The sequence below is a fragment of the Homalodisca vitripennis genome, chromosome 3, assembly GCF_021130785.1.
Source record: "Homalodisca vitripennis isolate AUS2020 chromosome 3, UT_GWSS_2.1, whole genome shotgun sequence".
NCBI classification, from domain to species: domain Eukaryota; kingdom Metazoa; phylum Arthropoda; class Insecta; order Hemiptera; family Cicadellidae; genus Homalodisca; species Homalodisca vitripennis.
The window spans coordinates 16199515-16219205 of record NC_060209.1 but is presented as its reverse complement, the minus strand read 5'-3'; the positions used below and the strand labels follow the sequence as shown (position 1 = coordinate 16219205).

The 19691-nt window shown below is 35.2% G+C and overlaps 1 protein-coding gene across 1 annotated transcript in view; it reads left to right on the top strand.

The window, feature by feature from the left end:
- LOC124358094 (protein PELPK1-like) overlaps nt 1-18147 on the top strand; it is an 81027-nt gene extending 62880 nt beyond the window's left edge. The window contains exons 2-3 of the mRNA XM_046810387.1: nt 11791-12797; nt 17996-18147. Of these exons, the coding sequence (XP_046666343.1) occupies nt 11791-12797; nt 17996-18147 (1159 nt within the window). The remainder of the gene's footprint in view (nt 1-11790; nt 12798-17995) is intronic.
- The last annotated feature ends 1544 nt before the right edge of the window (nt 18148-19691 follow it).

Sequence of the window (19691 nt, the reverse complement as noted above, 5' to 3'; positions counted from 1 at the left end):
AAATGTCACTTCCTTGCCACAGAAAATTAATTCTCTGACGTTCATATAGGTTTACAAACTGTTAAAAAAAAAAAATGCGATTTGGGTCCTTTTCGTTTAAGAGCCAGCACAAAAGACCCTAGCTTGCCTATTCAAAACTCAGATCACGCGATGCTTGCCCGCTGCGCAGCGCTTTGCGCTGCTTGCTCTTTTAGGAAAAATATTAACTCGAGCTTGCAAAGTCCAAGCCCAGATCAACTCACCACGCTTTATTGAACACAAAACTCAGACAGAACTAACGCAGGTTTCATTACAGGCAAAAGATAAACGGCGCGCGCTTATCACTGATAAGATAAGACGAGTTTATACTAGAAGTAGTACCTGGACTATTGCCCTACGAACTAATAACACCAAAAAAAACTATTAAATGCACTGACAGTCAGGTATAGTATGTTTGTAAGGTGCTGGCCCTTAAACGAAAAAGACCCTGTGATTTTTACAGTAACCAGTTTTTAAACTTGCTCAGCTTAAATTACTGTAGTCTCTTGAAGGGAGGATCCATTATTGATTATTTTGTCAGTCTCCACGAATTTTTTGAAATAATAAAAGTAAACCCATAAAAACCTGATTGCACCCCCTTCATAAAATTCAAATCTTAGAATAAGTAAGTAAGGATGTCTTATTTTATCAGGCGAAGTTATGGGTATGAAGACACACACTTAACCTGGGGACCAACGGCTTAAAGGTGACTTCCGAACCACCACCAATGGCCGGGCAGGCGGGCTGCTTGCAAGGACAGGATCACTCAGCGGTACCCATCCAAGCAGCAGCCACGCTCGACGTTGTTTGATCTGGTTATCTTGCGATAACCGCTACACTACGCCATTGGCGTCGTGGACATATAGGAATGATGTGGATGAGAGAGATTTCGAATATTATTAAGCTCTCCTAGACTTCCTCCAGGCTCTGACACGGTGACGACTCTAAGCCTATGATTGGGCCAGCATATGGCTGGATGTACGGCGGCGGCGCGGCGCGGTGAGCACTATACAGACCACATGGTGCCCTAATCCTGCCCTGATCGTCCAATAGACATGTAACTCTACACGCCTCCATTATACCGCACCGCACTGTTATTGTTTCTTTGTGCGGTTCTCCGGTTACCGCTCATTGTTTATGTTTGGTCCGGTTTATGTCGGGTTATTGCCGTGATCGCTCACCAGATGGTTATCTGCGGTTGATAAAACATCGGATTGGTTTCTGGGGTGAAGTTCGAACGGCGGACCCACGGGGTCGCTTCTATCTCCGGTTGGACATCTGAAGAGACCTCCCTCCCTCTTCTGAATATTCACAACAGTCGCTCCTATCTGATAAGCTTGAAGGAACACGATACGGTTATTTCGCCAATGCCAAACTAACGGTCCCCTTTGTGGACGAGCTAATTTGAAGACTAATAAATTCATATGATGTTACATTTCTTTTAGAAGAAGAAGAAAAAGTACTTTATTTATACAATAAAAAAACAAAATATTGCCCTCACTAACCTTAATAGGAACTAGCTTTTAGCTCTCTATAAAAGTAAAATAGTATTTATTTATAAGTAAGGAACAAAATATTAAGCACTAAATACAATGGTCATTTCGACCGTCTGTCCGGTTGGCACTTCTGCACACTTATTATAACTACAATTAATACAAAAAATGTAATTAACAAAAACTATAGTCATTTTAAGTTCGGCGATTCAAATAAGGTTCAAAATATCAGAAACAAGAAAAGGAAAATGCAATATTTCGTAAGCCCAATTACTTTTTTTTTATTAAGAGCAAACTACTCTTACTCTTGGTGTAAGCTATAAAGATGCCAACAGCGTAAGATTTGCATTGGATAGGTCAATATCTTAAACTAAATACCAACATCACTGCTATGTGAGCACAATATTTATAGATTTAACTCTAGCACAATACAAGTATTGTTACAAAGAACAGTTACGTTAATATCAATGTTACATTTATTTATTTATATATTCACGGAATCACCACTTTCAATACAGATCGATTCAATGCAATGATGGCTATTGGCCAGTAATTTAAAGCTAATATTGAGTTATGCTAATACAAAAATAAATGCCAAGTAAACAATAACATTATGAGATTAATGAATATGACATGCAAATCAATAATAACAAATAAATAGAAACGGATAATAGTATTTTAACAACTCATTACAACAAGCAATACAACAAAAAATAATAAATAAACATTATAACAGGCATGTAATTGTGCTGTGTGACTAGAATTAATATTAGATGATTAGAAGCAATAAATTAAATGGAATAAATTGATTAAGACTATCAAATTATTGGCACAACAAACAGACGAACAATAACAAATTTAAATACATAATAGCATCCAACCATGCTAGATTAAAGGCATTCATAAGGAAAAGTAGCAACAGTAAGTCCACTAATTCCACTAGGAAAACAATTAATTATATACATTCAAATTAAACTCAATAAAAGAAAGAAGAACTAAAATACTATTACTAGGAACACTGGGAATTTATAGTTTATAGAGTGTGGTGATCCTTGAAAACGGTGAAGCAGCATTGTACACTACCAACAACATAAATGGAAGACGAGGAAAATGGGAAAAGGGATAAATAATATGAGAGGTAAGGAATAATAGGAATAGAGTTGGAAACCACAATACTGCCCCTTTTGATTCACCCCACTTCCAAGAACATAGCCGGGAAACAAATTTGGTGGGGTCCAGACAACTGGTATTTTCCCATAGTGGACAGAGAGTAAGGCCACATTTTGTTCCTTAAAATGTTCTTGATCCGTTTCTTTGCTGAGAACGATCTTTCAGCAGTACATATCAGTAATGCTGAATTATTTAAATATTAATAACCGTTTACAAAAAAAATGAATTTAAATTTGAAAATTGGGGGAGCCCGGACCCCTTAGGCCCCCTCGCTCATTACGTCTTTGCTTACTTCCAAAAGTGGGGTAGGTATGTGGATGCTGATCCAGCAGAGCTCATTCAGCTTCTGGAAAATCCATAGCTGAGTCGGAGAACACATTGCTGAGTTGTGAGACATAAAAAATAGTAGACTGAGAGTCAGCGCTCTGATGTGAACAAATTCTGCGCCAATGTCATCTCCAAAGTGTTGTAAAGACCATGGCGTCATCGCTAAAGTTATATTAGGGCCACAACTGCGTCATCACTAAAGTTGTGTTAAGACTATGGTTAATGGTTGCATCATTACATTACTAATTTTGTTTCAAAATTAAAAACAGTTTATTTCATACATTATAACATCTAGAACATTGATAGCAGCTATTTTTACTTATATCTAACAAATACATTAGCTTCTCTATTAGTTATTTACAGAAATGTACTTCCAACATAAGCATAGCTTGAGCGTGGGAAGGGTCGCTATTAAGTAATTGCATTATAATTTTTACATGACTTTATAAGGTTTGCTGCAAGATTTTAAAAAGTACTAGGAATGAATTATTTTAGACAAATGAATGTAGAACATAATATTTAGAGCAAGTCTAACCTGTACTACCAGCTGTAGACTAAGGTGTCAAGAAGGTCCGGAAATCGGTTGATAATATATGAAGTACTTTCTTATCTATTAACTAATACTTATTCTATTATGTTTGCTTATTTGGATAGTGACATTAAGTTGTTATTTATATGTATTAAAACAAAAACTATTTTCAAAATTCTTGATATAGTTTGTTTCTGTGTTGGGATTTTAATTATGTAATTTGTTATTCTTTTATTTTTTATATGAGTTATGGTTTAAATATAGGCTTAGATAAAGAGATAAAACTTCCTCTTAACATTACAAAAAGTACTTTGGCGAGAAATGTTAGCCCAGTTTTAAACAGGTGGAGGAAAATTCCATTTTCCTAAATTGATTTCAGCCTTTCATCACTCAATGGTAACCCAAACTACAGCAAATGTTCCTTGTCATCCATGACATAGGTGAGCAACTCAATTTGGGCCAAAAACTCACAGTTGGGTCACAATCAACTGTAAGCTCAACTTTCAAGGAGGAAAAATATTGTTGCCCACCATTGCTATCAACTGTGTTACTTTAATGACGCCTTAGTAAGAAGCGAGAGGTGGACCGTACCACCTTGTACTAGTGATATACCGGCTGCAGGCAGTTTATAAACTCTTTGTAACTAAGGCCAAATAGGCAATTCATGCATCCCACTCAGGGCAGATGAGTAGGTTGGTTGGTTGTCATATACTGTACTTGTGTCTCTATTACTGAAAGTATGTCATCAACTATGCCGTCTGCATAGCGTCTCCAGACTTGTTAGTGGGCAGTTCAGGCTATGGTTTATCATTCAAGTTAATTTCAATACCATTAAAGTGTATTAACGCACGTAAAATTACAGCTGGTTCAGACATTCATAACTGAGTGAATTTCACATAACTATTGTGTCATTTCCTAATTTCATTAACTTTTACTTTGGGTTATGAAACCAATTAAAGAAATCACTCCATAAGACTGTCGCAATTTTTTATCACAGCATAATAATAATATATATATATATATATATATATATATATATATATATATATATATATATATATATATACATATATATATATATATAATAATAATAATAAACTATTTATCTCATAAACAGGATTTACAACAAATACATAGGATAAATATAATTTACAATAAGTGACACATATTGCATCTAACAAAGAATATGAACAATTTATGGTTAACAGAATATTATTCTATAAAAAAAGAAACAAACAAAGTAAGATTCGGAGGATTCTCGCCTCATAATATAAGTCGTGTTGAGCAGCAAAAGTAAATGAAGTTAAAAAAAACACATGCCAATTTTAATGTAAAGTAGCCTATACACATGAAATAAAAATGTGTAATGGTTTGATTAAGCTCCATCAGATGAATAGCTTATGGTATTGATAACATAATCCACTTACAACAAAACAAAACAAAAATTAAGCGTGGTTCAGAGTCTAATAAAAAAATCAAGAGTGCAAGAGATACACTAAAATATTTTCCAATAAGAGTACAAACATACAGCAACAAACTAAATCCAATGAACGTTAATTTTATGGGGCTGAAAAATTTCACCCTGTCTTTTATGATGCACATTGTATGTTTTTGTCTGTATACTTAACGATTTGGTTTTTAAGAAAATTTTATATTATTATATATTAATGGAACTCCCCTTGAAGAGAAATTTACTATTACATACGTTATTAAAAACAAGTGTAATTATTTAAAAAGACACTTTATCAGTAATAGTTTTATTGTATGTGCAACAATATAGATAGTTTCTTTTGTAGTCGTTAGCATTCAAGGTATTGTACTTGTGTAGAGGTAATAATTATTAATAAAATATTCAGTTAATTGTAATCCTTTCTAATGGAATCCAGACTAGTACTACAGAGAAACAAACTTGTAATCGTTTGTCTGTGCTAGTACTTATTCCTGTCTGAGTTAACAATGCTATGTCTAATATAATTGCCAATCACAGGTACAGATCACATAGTTTTCCAAAATATTCGCCTTTGTTTTCCTACTGTGGAATTGGACTGATATGGGCTAACGTAGAATGAGCTTGAGAAGTTGGTATCCTCTTTTATATGGGAAGCAAATTCATCCTGATATAATATTAAGCATACTAAACGACAAGTAAACCATGAAATCACAACCACCATGTTATGTGTCAACTCCACTAACTTGTCACTAAGTTGGTGAAGTTGACACACCTGTGATCCGTGTATCTGAGATCGTTCTGATCAGACTGGCTTAGTGCGCAATTAAGATAATTTCATCCTTCTTGCACTTGTTTATAATGACTTCACACGATTTTTATATTTTTTAATTTATTTTGTTCTGATCTCTTTCCAGCAAGTACTTTGGGTTTTAGCTTGGTTCTCAAATCTTGCACTAACGATAACATGAAATTCAGTAAAATTCTAACACGATAAAAAATTGTATCTACCATTGTAAGGATGGCTCCATATCCATTAAAATTCTAACAATCACAAGAAAATTTTGTTAATCTGCCATTGTAGGGATGGCTCCACATCCATTGAAATTTTACCCACCACAAGAAAACCTTCTTAATTTTCCATTGTAGGGGTGGCTCCAAATCAATTAAAATTCTAACAATCACAAAAAAGTGTTGTTAATCTGCCATTGTCGGGATGGCTCCACATCCATCCATTAAAATTCTAACAATCACAAGAAAATGTTGTTAATCTGCCATTGTAGGGATGGCTCCACATCCATTGAAATTTTACAAACCACAAGAAAACCTTCTTAATTTTCCATTGTAGGGGTGGCTCCACATCAATTAAAATTCTAACAATCACATCACAAGAAAATGTTAATCTACCATTGCAAGGATGGCTCCACATCCATTAAAATTCTAACAATCACAACAAAATGTTAATCTACCATTCTAGGGATGGCTCCACATCCATTAAAATTCTAACAATAACAACAAAGTGTTGTTAATCTACCATTCTCTAGGGATGGGTCCACATCCATTAAAATTCTAACAATCACAACAAAGTGTTGTTAATCTACCATTCTAGGGATGGCTCCACATCCATTAAAATTCTAACAATAACAACAAAGTGTTGTTAATCTACCATTCTAGGGATGGGTCCACATCCATTAAAATTCTAACAATCACAAGAAAATGTTAATCCGCCTTGTCGGGATGGCTCCACATCCATTAAAATTCTAACAATCACAAGAAAATGTTGTTAATCTGCCATTCTAGGGATGCTCCACATCCATTATTTACGGATACGCAATTCGAGCCATGGATGAATAATAAACTAGGGATGAGTGCGTGAGGGCAAACACTCTGATCAGTGGCTCTGTGATAAGGGGTTGCGGTGTAATAGAGGTTTACAAACAGACAGGTGGCGCAGTCCCACGGCCAGCGTGTCAACCTCTGCGGCACGACATCAACTCGGCCACTGAAAGTTGCATGAGGTCAACCGTGTAATGTGGCCCATCAGCCACTCACCTCTCACTCACTTATGCGCGCTAACTGCAGCCACTCAATTTGTTTCGACTGTTTCTGAGCCACTCATATGGCTTCAATCACGACAAATCGGCATTAACCGTTGAATTCCAACAGCGTTTAGTGTATTGGATTGTCTGAAGATACAAGAGCGTCTGGTATCTGACGCTGTTTCACAATCTTGAAGCTAAATTCAACATTCCTTCTGGGCAGAGGCGGATTTGAAGATTTGCCGCCTCTGGGCTGTCCAAAATCTGTCGTTCCCCCCCCCCCCCCCCCCCAACATATAGACTTACCGCGGTGGGTCGACGCGACGTCGGCGGCAGCGAGGCGGCCACGTCAAGCTTGTAATAAAACTCAAATAAAATACGTTGAATTGTCAACATTGAAGTTACGCACGCTTCTTATAGTTTCAGTTATTGTTTTTACCATAAAATATGAGATGTCACAACATTTATCAACTGGCAAATTATTAAAAAATCATGAAAAGAAAGTCGAAAAATTTCTGTTGGATTAAGGACAGTCAAATTAAAAAAGATATCTTTAGGAATTACAATACAATAATTTGACTCTGATTTTAATAATAATTAGATTTAGGATTAAGGTCATCTGAAATTTATTATTTTCCAATTTGCACATATTTAATTATGAATTTAAATAATAAAAAGGAAACTGGAGAAAATGAAATTCTAGATGAGAATGAATTGAGTTGTAATTTTTATAAAATACCGGCTGACTACTACTTGCGGGCGAGTAGCCTACTGTCGCGTCCCGGAACATACCATATTTCATTAATGTTAGGACTATGAAATAAATGGAATATAAGCGAATGATTATTTAAACAATTCCAAATTCCAATTTACAAAGTGTTATGTTTACAAATTTATTGCAAGTAATTTTTTCACATATTTTTAACTCTTGGAATAATTGATTTTTTACCAAAATTTGTCACCCCCGGAATTCTGCCGCCCATTCAGCCCATATGTAAATCTAGCCCTGGTTCTGGGTGAACCCTTCCCACCATAGCTGCGTTATGTGTAGAATACTCGGTTGCTCCACCGTGCTTTGGGATTGTGTCAGTCAACATCGTAGTGCACTCAATTGTGCACCTGATGAGACAATGAGAGTATCTCTTCACTTACATTGCACTACGTTTTGTAGTTTAGGTGTCTCTAATGTAGATACGCGATGCAGAGTTCCTTTTGTTCTGCTTCTTTCTTCGTCACCGACTATTTGTGGACCCTTCAGACGAGCATGACTCCAGATTTCAGGAGTCAAGTCTGCGACAGCAGCAGATTTCAGATGCTGCACGTAAGAGGAAGGTGAACTGGAGCAAAATTGAACATTCGCAAGCGTAATTTAACTACCCGAAATACAAATTGTGTACCCAAAGACTAGCCTGTAAAGCTATAGAAGTTCCTCCTATAGGTTTTACACTACAGTTTTAATCACGGATGTGTAGGCTATCGCAAAATATCGTCACTCTATATTAAAACCTCATCATTGTTTCACTATCACCAAATTGGTTTTGCACACAATAATTTACAATAGTTTATCTGCTTACATCTGAATTCCTGGTCAGCTTCAGAATTTTGACATATTCTGTAGGGTTTCCATGAAAATGACTGTGATTTGTTGTAAATCTTAATTAATGCACAATAACTACAATACACTTCAAGCAGATATATGTTGGGAAGGGTTGATTTAATGAATGCTGAGTTTAGCTCCAGTTCACCTTCCTCTTAATGCAGCGTCTGGAATCTGATGCTGTTATACTCCTGGAACCTGGAGTCTAGTTCAGATCTGATGTTCGTCTGAAGAGATCCAAAGAAAGTCGGCGACGAAAAATCTCAAAACGAACCTTTTACATCGTTTCGACATTAGACACCTAAGCTGCAAGATACAACAATATTGTGATATCTAGGTAGTGTCAGTATCATTTTCTCATCAGGTGCACAATTGGGTACAGTACGATGTATGACACGATCTCTATAGATGATCCCTACAATAAATGGTAGGTGAACTGGAGCTGAGTTCAACATTCAAACTGAATCAATCCTTCTTACCATAGCGTCCACCAATTGTGTACAATGGATTTTTTTTATGGAAAATTGTAGTTTTTTTATTCCAGTTTGGTGTTCACCCCTTCAAATTCTGGCTATAAAACCGTAAAAATGCAAAAGTGATATAGGTCTATTAAAAAACTTTTACAAAGAATGAATCACAAAAAGTACTTGCTCCGCCTGGACTCGAACCCGGATCTCTCACTTGCCGGGCGAGTTTACTAACACTGCACCACAGAGCCCTTACTTTTTACGGTTCAATTTATTTTTGTATTTGGCCGTTTATGTTTACGTATGTGTTTAAATAACCAAACTAACGTACGATCGAAAGACCAAATACCTGTCAAACGAGTTTTATTTACATTTATTAAATTAGTATAAATGGCAATAGCCGAATTTAATTTCAATAAACATTGAATCACAAAAAGTACTTTTCAAAAAGTCGGTTATCAACAGTCAGGCCAGCTGCCTTATCAGTAAATGATAATTCCGACCCTAACTGTTGATAAGATCCACTGATATCTTTCCAAAGCCACCTCAAAGCTTTCGGAAAACGAGTATCAAAGTCATAAATTACCGTCATAGTTGTAAACCTGCCAGGACATGCAAGCAACAGAATCAGTTTACGTTTTCCTTTTTGCAAGTTTTTTTCTCTCTTCTTGCAATTCTAGTCTCTCTGTTCATGTTGTGTTCATTGCTCGTAGCATCTGGTTCACAACACATTTATTGCATTAATACAGCCCAGCCTTCTGCAAAAGGTTTTCTGACTATAAAATTCATCGTTAAAACTCAAACTGAATAAAAAACACAAGCTTCAAAGTATTCATTCTTAAATGTTTTTATCCAAATAAAGTAGTTAAATATTTTTTACTGGTGCCTGAGTTTCTGATGAGGAACTTTTAGCAGGCTGAAATCAACTAGATCCTGATAATTTGTTGGCGTTTGTAACATTATAAGCTTCCAGAAGGTTGGCAATTCAACAATACCTAATAACCAAACATCCGGTTGAAAAAGTTGGCCTGTATATCTTTTTAACCCTATATTCTTAGTCTTTATATCAATCAACCTTAAAAGGATTTTTAGTCAAATAAATAACATTTTTTATAGGAAACTGCTACCGTAAATTGCTGATTAGAAAATTAAATGACAAAACTAATTTATGTCAACTGGTACGGCCCTAAAAGGTGTGATCCAAATTAAATATTACTGCACGATCATAAATGTTCATTATTAATTAAATGGATTAGAGATCTCAAATTGATTACATGTTATTAAACAAATTACGACTACAATGTATTATTTACATAATAAGGAAAGTTACTGATACAACTGCTGAATGAAAGGTTCATGTATTCTCGCATGTCCTTAATTCAAATTTGCATCGAGTAGGCCCTAGTCAATCTCTGAATACTTTTAGAAAACCTTTTTAAATAACGCCTTAATTTCTATAATGGTTTTTATCGTGAAATGTAAATTCAGAATAAGTGTATTGGTAAGCTATATTTTATATATTTGTTTGGGGTTCCAACACGACAAATTAATATAGTTCATAGATAGTGAATTATCGCTTTCATAGCACCTTTCTGTACTTACATAAGAATATGAATTACTGTAAAATATTGATCGTAATATTACAATTAACGTCAGGGATTAATTAAAAATGTATGAATAACTCTTTATACGCGTTTCTCTAAAAACCTCGCCAAATAAAAAAAAATGCACATCTAATTTTTTTGTTATGGACCCGTTACAGGTCATAAAAGACAGTGAATTTATGTTACTGGCCCTTTTTAGAGGCATGTTTTTACTAGGCATAGTGGAAGCATATATTTTCATGAAGTCTCTTTTAATGGTGATTACCATCCCTACAAGGAATGATTAATGACGCTCGATCCATACAAGGCCAATGTTGGATCAGTTCTGTTATGACCGTTTGCAATATTGAAGACTGTGAGAGCTACACAGCTTTGAGATCAATATTGGGCGTCTCACATGCGACCATTCAGTCAACTCCATAATGACTCGAATCCGATTCTAAAGTTGTACAAAATATCACAGATTGTGCATAAACAAATTAGAAATTACAACATATCCCAGTCGAACAACTTTTATATTCAATATTGAAGTTAATTTTTATTGCACTGAAAATTACTTAAAGTTTGCAGTCGAATTTTAGGTCGACAACTTTAAGATAAATATTTAAAAATCAATACAAGCATTTAATTATTAAAATATTTGCTTTGATTTATTTTCAAACTTTAATATCACCAAAACTAAATGATAAATATAGATTAAGAACAATCCATGTTTGGGTGCTTAGACTTTCCCCAAAACTAATGTCCTAGTCGGAAATCTGTCTCAAAATAAGGTTCGTAAGTACTCATGTTCTATTAGACCTACTGCACTTTAAGTGGTATTTTGAAACATCTAATAAGTATTTAAACGTTTCATCAGTGGAGATATACCAGATATCCACAGTTGAGATATACCATATATCCACAGTATAGATATATCAGATATCCGTAGTGAAGATATACCAGATATTTACAGTATAGATATATCAGATGTCCGTAGTGAAGATATATCAGATATCCACAGTTGAGATATACCAGATATCCACAGTATAGATATATCATATATACGTAGTGAAGATATACAAGATATCCACAGTAGAGATACGCCGGATACCCACAGTGGAGATATACCAGATAACCAGATATCCACAACGGAGATATACAAGATACCAACAGTGGAGATATACCAGATAACCAGAAATCCACAGTGGAGATATACCAGATATCCACAGTGGAGAAATACAAAATACCCACAGTGGAGATATACCAGATACCCATATATCCACAGTGGAGATATACAAGATACCCACAGTGGAGATATACCAGATACCCAGATATCCACAGTGGAGATATACAAGATACCCACAGTGGAGATATACCAGATACCCAGATATCCACAGTGGAGATATACAAGATACCCACAGATACCCAGATACCCATATATCCACAGTGGAGATATACAAGATACCCACAGTGTAGATATACCAGATACCCAGATATCCACAGTGGAGGTATACAAGATACCCACAGTGGAGATATACCAGATACCCAGATATCCACAGTGGAGGTATACAAGATACCCACAGTGGAGATATACCAGATACCCAGATATCCACAGTGGAGGTATACAAGATACCCACAGTGGAGATATACCAGATACCCAGATATCCACAGTGGAGGTATACAAGATACCCACAGTGGAGATATACCAGATACCCATATATCCACAGTGGAGATATACAAGATACCCACAGTGTAGATATACCAGATACCCAGATATCCACAGTGGAGGTATACAAGATACCCACAGTGGAGATATACCAGATACCCAGATATCCACAGTGGAGGTATACAAGATACCCACAGTGGAGATATACCAGATACCCAGATATCCACAGTGGAGGTATACAAGATACCCACAGTGGAGATATACCAGATACCCAGATATCCACAGTGGAGGTATACAAGATACCCACAGTGGAGATATACCAGATACCCAGATACCCACAGTGGAGATATACCAGATACTCAGATACCCACATTGGAGATATACCAGATACCCAGATATCCACAGTGGAGATGTACAAGATACCCACAGTGGAGATATACCGGATATCCACAGTGGAGGTATACAAGACATCCACAGTGGAGATATACCTCATATCCACTGTAGAAATATACTACATATCCACAATGGTGTGTTTAGAAGGCATTAGGCTATTTCGTTCTGTGTTGTACAAGAAATGAGTCCACATCATTAACAAACAATAAATTATTATCATTTAGCATTCATATAAAAAAGTTTTCTTCAAACAGTAAAAAATAAATTATTCACTCTGTATTCCTTTAACTAATACTACGTAGCTGTTGATTTCTATAAGGGTAAATACGAGTAAAAAGTTAGCTACAATAAAAAAATTAGTTTGTAAAAGTTCTGTTAACACAATGTTTAAAGTCTGCAGAGTGTTCTCTAATACCTTTGTTATCAAAATAGTCCATTTTCGGGCAATTAAAAAGTAAATCATAGATTGAGTATTTAACAATAACATTGTAGGAAAGTTAAATTTTGCAGCTCATTATCGCAATAAAAGTTACATGTTGCAGCTTAGTCTCCATATTTTCTAAATTAGACGCATTCATAATTCTAAATTCTAAATCTAAACTTTTTAGACACTAATTAGGTCTACCGAAAATCATAAGAATGCGTTGCGTTAAATTTTATACATCCTCATTATCATTGTCATACGTTCGTCTATGAAGAATTTGACGAATTGAGAATTTATTCAAGTTTACAAGTGATATATTCCAAATCAGAATGTAATAGCCTTGGAATCCCTCCGCACCGCCAAGTGAGCCGGATGCCAAATGTCTTCACCTCCCGACGCTCTGCGAGGACGTCTAGGGCCGAGTGAGAGGTATCTGTCCACTGGTGTCTATACTGACAGTAAACAGCGCAGTTTTATGTGACTCAACCTGTCACTCACCGGGAACTCATTGTTAGGGAATATTCATTTAATAACGGTCCTACTTTGAAGCCACCGCTCCCCGCCGCCATGCCGGGGTTTCCATTAATATTTACGGCCATTACTCCATAATTCTTTGCGTTATGGAAACGTTGTTTATATACCTGGCTTAATAGATGCGGGCTGCCGGCCAGTTCAGGCTGTGTTGATAGTTTGCGGTCTTGTATACAGTTTTAAAACGCGAGATTTATAAGTATCCATAAGTTATGTTCGATTGGCAGCTACAGGTTCGTGACATCGATAAAATGTGGAAGGGAAAGCTGAAATAAAGACTTTAAGAGTCCAATGTCATCCCAATTTGTCTTGTTGCCCTCCAATTTAAATACTTCACCTCCTGTCACTAGCCATAATTGATTGTAAGCTTTAGAACACAGTTAAATTAAAAATAACGTAGCTATGTTTAGCTTGACTCCTGGAATCTGGAGTCATGTTAGTCTCAAAAGATCCAAAAAAGTCTGAGACAGCGTCTGCTACCAGTCGCTGCAGTAAAAGGAAGGTGAACTAGAGCTAAACTCAAAATTCAATTGAATCAACCCTTCCTACCATAGCTACGTTATGTGTAGAAAACTCGGTTGCTCCACCGTGCTTAGAGATTGTGTCTATCACATCGTAGTGCACTCAATTTTGTGTACCTGATAAGACAATGAGACTACCACTTCACCTATTTATGTTACTTTAACTGTTTTTGAGATAGTTCATATGAAAGTTAAAATAAATTGTACCTATTAACAGAAACTTGTAGATATAAATTAAACAATTAAAAATATAGGTGCTAAATTCTAAGCTTTGGAACTCTTTTTAATGTTCAATATAGGGTACACCCTTGAAAGCCCTAGAAACGATTTTTATTGCCGTATATGCCAAAGATTGAGAGACAACCAAATCCACTTGTCTTGTAATTTACAATGACGCCAGAAAGTTCTTTCCAACCAATCTTAAAATTTATTCTCCAAATCTCAACTTTAGTTAAAAAATCTTTAAGTCCAAAATTAAATTTTAAAAGAGGAACGTTTCAATTTTGACAAGATAGAGATTGAGAAATTTATTAAATTTAGGAAAAGCATTTGGTATGGAAACTACTTAAAAACACAATTTTAATTATTATCTTTCAAAAGGACACAGATTATGGGCTGTCAGCTCTGTATAGGGCACGCTCTAGAAGAATTCAATAGAAGTCAGTTTTATTTTGTATAATTTTCAATGCCTTTCTGAAATTCGAGAATATGTAACTCCAATTTTATTTCAAATTTATTTTATAGCTTTACAGTGATAAAGTGTATTGTTTACCTAAGCTCCAACCACAACTTCCAAGCGCTTCTTACCATGTACCATCTTTTTCTGAGTCGTGCGCGTAACCAACGTAACAAAACAAATGAAATACCTATGTATGACGAGGTTTTATATTTTGTAGTCAAGGGCGTAGCCAGCGAGGGGGTGCAAACGATCCGGACCCCCCAAATTTTCAATTTTGTTCAAGAACTTTTTTAGTAAACGATTATTAGTATAATAATAATTTAGTATTACTGAAATGTACTGCTGAAAGATCGTTCTCAACGAAGAAACGGGTCAAGAACCTTTTAAGGAACAAAATGGGGCCTTACTCTCTGTCCACTACGGGAAAATATCAGTTGTCTGAACCCCCCCCCCCCAAATATTTTCCTAGCTACGTTCTTGTCTGTAGTTTTCTGTGTAAATTACTGATACTAACGAAAGGTAATTACATTTACAGCGTTTTCATCAGAGGCTCCAAGAACACAAATGGGTCAAAATTACTGATGTGTTTGCCCCAAACACAGTATTGACAATGTGAATGTTCAGTTTGCTCCAGTTCACCTTCCACTCCTGAAATATGATGCTGTCGCAAACTTGACTCCTGAAATCTGGAGTTATGTTCGTCTGAAGGGACCTAAAATAGTCGGTGACGAAGAAGCTCAACGATGTCTGCACAGTTTCGACCTCAGATCCCAAAGCACGGTGAAGCAACCGAGTTTTCTACTTCAGGAGTCAAGTCTGCGACAGCATCAGACTTCAGATGCTGCACTGGAGGAAGGTGGACTGGAGCTAAACTCAACATTCACATTGAATCATCCCTTCCACCATAACTACTTTATGTGTAGTATTGACTATTTCTATTACCAACAATTCGCCCATTTCCTCCTCCGTAGAGTAATGGTTATTGTCTCGGCTCTCTAACCGAGAGATCACGGGTTCAAATCTCAGGGAAGTCCAATAATGTACTTTGATAATAAAAAGCAGTGAACATCGAAGCCGGCATAGCTAAGACGCTGAGAGGAAAACAACTCGCATTTCACCGTCACTACACCATTTCTAAACCTCCATCAAAGTTGATGACCGCGTTGACCAGTAAGCAGATCATGCATTATAGTCAGTCTAGAAGTACTTCAGCTATCACCCCTAAAGCAGCTGAGTTACAACAAATTCCTGGAAACTCTATCTTTCCTGCAGTTTGAGTTACGCGTACAGTGGCGTGGTGGTGGGGTCCTGCGTGTCCATAGCGTGACCAGATGATATCTCCAGCTGCTCCTCGCCCGAATTGATAATTAACTTCCAGCTAATTAAATATCAGCTGTTGTACTAAAACACTTACACGTCGTCATGGTGCCTGCATTGTCCGTGCAGTTTATTCCCTCTGCAACGAAGGCTTTTTCCTTTTATTTTCATCCAACTTCAATGCTAAAATCACCGATGCACAAATCTTATCTTTGACATTTTTTTTATATTACTCTCATGCACTTACGCTTTAGTATTTTTTTTTTAAGATCGATTGTTTGTTGTCATTAAGGCCTAGAACACTTATAATGTAGAAACGATTGTTGTTGCAATAGAATATTTACCATTTCATTGTGTTAATATTGGAGAAATAATAATGTGACGTATAATTAGTAAATCAGTTTAAATTGATATGCACTTGTTGGAATATAACTAATTAATTTAAACTATAACTATGATTTTTCAATTCGTTTTGTGTTGATTTAGAGGTAATTTCTATTCTTTGTTTCAAGTTTGTTATTGAGGATGGAAGGTTTGAAAGTTCAACAGGATTTCGGACACTTTCTATCGTTATATGATTTTTGTAATGTAATGTGTAGTATATAAATAGGCTATATAACAAATATGTAGGTTATATAACTTCTACTGTTCAAAACGTTTATATGTGTATTGTAAAAGGTTTTTAGAATAGTTTATCGAAATGATTGAATGTTACTGTATTATGAATTTAGCCTCAAAAAAAGTTGTATGTAAGTAACAAGAATAAAATCACCGATGCACAAATCTTATCTTTGACATTTTTTTGGATAGTACTTTCATGCACTTACGCTTTAGTATTTTTTTTTAAGATCGATTTTTTGTTGTCATTGAGGCCTAGAACACTTATAATGTAGAAACGATTGTTGTTGCAATAGAATATTTACCATTTCATTGTGTTAATATTGGAGAAAAAATAATGTGAAGTATAGACTAATTAGTAAATCAGTTTAAATTGATATGCACATGTTGGAATATAACTAATTAATTTAAACTATAACTATGATTTTTCAATTAGTTTTGTGTAGATTTAGAGGTCATTTCTATTCTTTGTTTCAAGTTTGTTATTGAGGATGGAAGGTTTGAAAGTTTAACAGGATTTCGGACACTTTCTATCGTTATATGATTTTTGTAATGTAAATTTTATTGTTATATAGTTTATAAATAAATAATAAATATGTCAGTTATATAATTTCTACTGTTCAAAACGTTGATTTATGCATTGTAAAGGAGGTTTTTTAGAATAGTTTATCGAAATGATTGAATGTTATTAGAAATTTAGCCTCAAAAAGTGTTTTATATGAGTAACAAGAATACACCTTTGAACACTTTTGTATTTTTTTTTATTTGTACCATATACATTTCGGATTCGAAGAATCCATCTTCAGGTACTTGTAGGTTACAATAAATAAACTAAGTAAATAAATCATTTAAATCAAATTGACATGTACTTTGACTACCTTGATGAGCAATTTATATCGTTTAAAAATCTGTAAAAAATACATTTTTTTGTTAAAAAATCTTTATCATTAATTTAATAATATATAGGATTAATTTTGGCACTTTTTAAATTAAAAAATGTTCTAAAGTTGACTATAGGTGACTTTTTATAATTTGAATAGACAAATTAAATCATCATTAATGGAATATTATTGCAAATATAATATTTAACACTTCATATTTCAGTGTTTTACTATAAATTAATAGGCATACAATATTCCTTAAAATTGAATAACGATTGGACTTATTAATCAGAGAGTTGTTATCCTTATCACGGACAAGGGGATACCACCAGGACCCTAGGGGCCGGATTTGTTAATAGACAAGAGGAGGGTGAGTGTGAGAACATGTGGGGTATACGGGTCAGCAGCTACCCCCACCCCCTGCCACCCACATCTATCAATTAAGCCCATTCCGGATTAGATTAGCCCCATACAAACCCATACCTACCCCCGTACTATGATTGTTATAAAACAATATATGCTTAACAATTAACCCGGGGTCAACGCGACTAACTCGGTCGTTGTTACGTAAGGGCTGTTAATGTATTAACACTGTTTAACAATAACTAATTACGAAGGACCCACAGATCCTTATTATATTGAGTTGTATGTTTCTCTCTTGATAGGACGTTGGTACATGCGATTCTCTTTGTCCAAAGAAGAACTTGATTGATTTTGGGGTTAATTGTTCAAAGTTAACAGGGAAATGTAATGCTAACATTGGGATTATATGTAACCAATATAGCAATGAATAAAAGGACATACAAATTTGTTAGCATACTAGTTAAGAAGGAAACAGGATTTTTCCCTACATTTGCCATCGTTTAGTGAAAAAAAATCAGTAAAACTACGTTTCGAGATCTGCATCTGGTAAATAAATTCTTCAAGTAAATAACTAACATAAGAAATAATTACAAACTAAGTTAAAATAAACAAATCAGTCGTAGATGGCTTGTCAACGAATGCATACCTATTGTGACCTGTATTCTGTAGTTCATTTTTAATAATTAGTGATTAAGTGCATGTTTTAAAGTTAGTGAAGTTGACTCACAACATGGTGGTTGTGATTCCTGACTTAGGCGTGTCACAACGCTCTGGTATGATTAGTTCATTTTAACCTAGTTTGTAACAATGTTTTAGGTTAGTTATTTACCTGAAGAAGAGATCAGATTGCAGATCTCGAAACGTAGTGTTACTGATTTTTTGTATCACTGAAAGATGGTAAATATCCGGCAAAATCCTGTTCCTTCACAATCCTTCCATCGTCACAAACTAACTTCAAACAAAGAACACTAATTATAATGTGAGAATAAAAAATATGCCATTGTTTATTAAGTTACTAACATTTGTGATAAGTTTACTTTGTTTGTGAGATTGATTGGTTTCGTAAAAGATGTGATATATTTACATCACTACTTCTTTATTGAAGTCGGCCTTTAAGATATTCAGTTCATTTTGTAAGATGACTCATGAATGGCGCACAGCGTTCTGGAAATGTCCTTAATCTTAATCTTGTTCCTAAATCTTTGCCGTATCTACAGTGGTAGATGAAAGACCAAACAATTTATGGATTTCAGCAACGTTTATAACAACGTCCAGCAACACAATTAGACCTTAGTAAAGAAGGAACACAGAAACATAATATGAAAATAGGGTATGTGAGAAACAGGTGGGTAGAAGTTGTGCTGGAATGTACAGTATTGACCCTAAACTTTCGGTTGAATGACAAAACTTTGGTTGTGGTTGTTATCAGCTTGAAATACTGACAGCAGTTGTTAGAGCGTTTGCGTTATTTATTGGCATTTTTAAATGACGTGCTCATAAACTACACCGACTAGAAGCGTTTCAATAAAGATTAATTATATTTCCGTTCTTTATTTCGACAGTGAAACAATTTTAATATTCGTTTTGGAAGCCCATACTAGTTTGTTTATTTTGCATATTTTGTC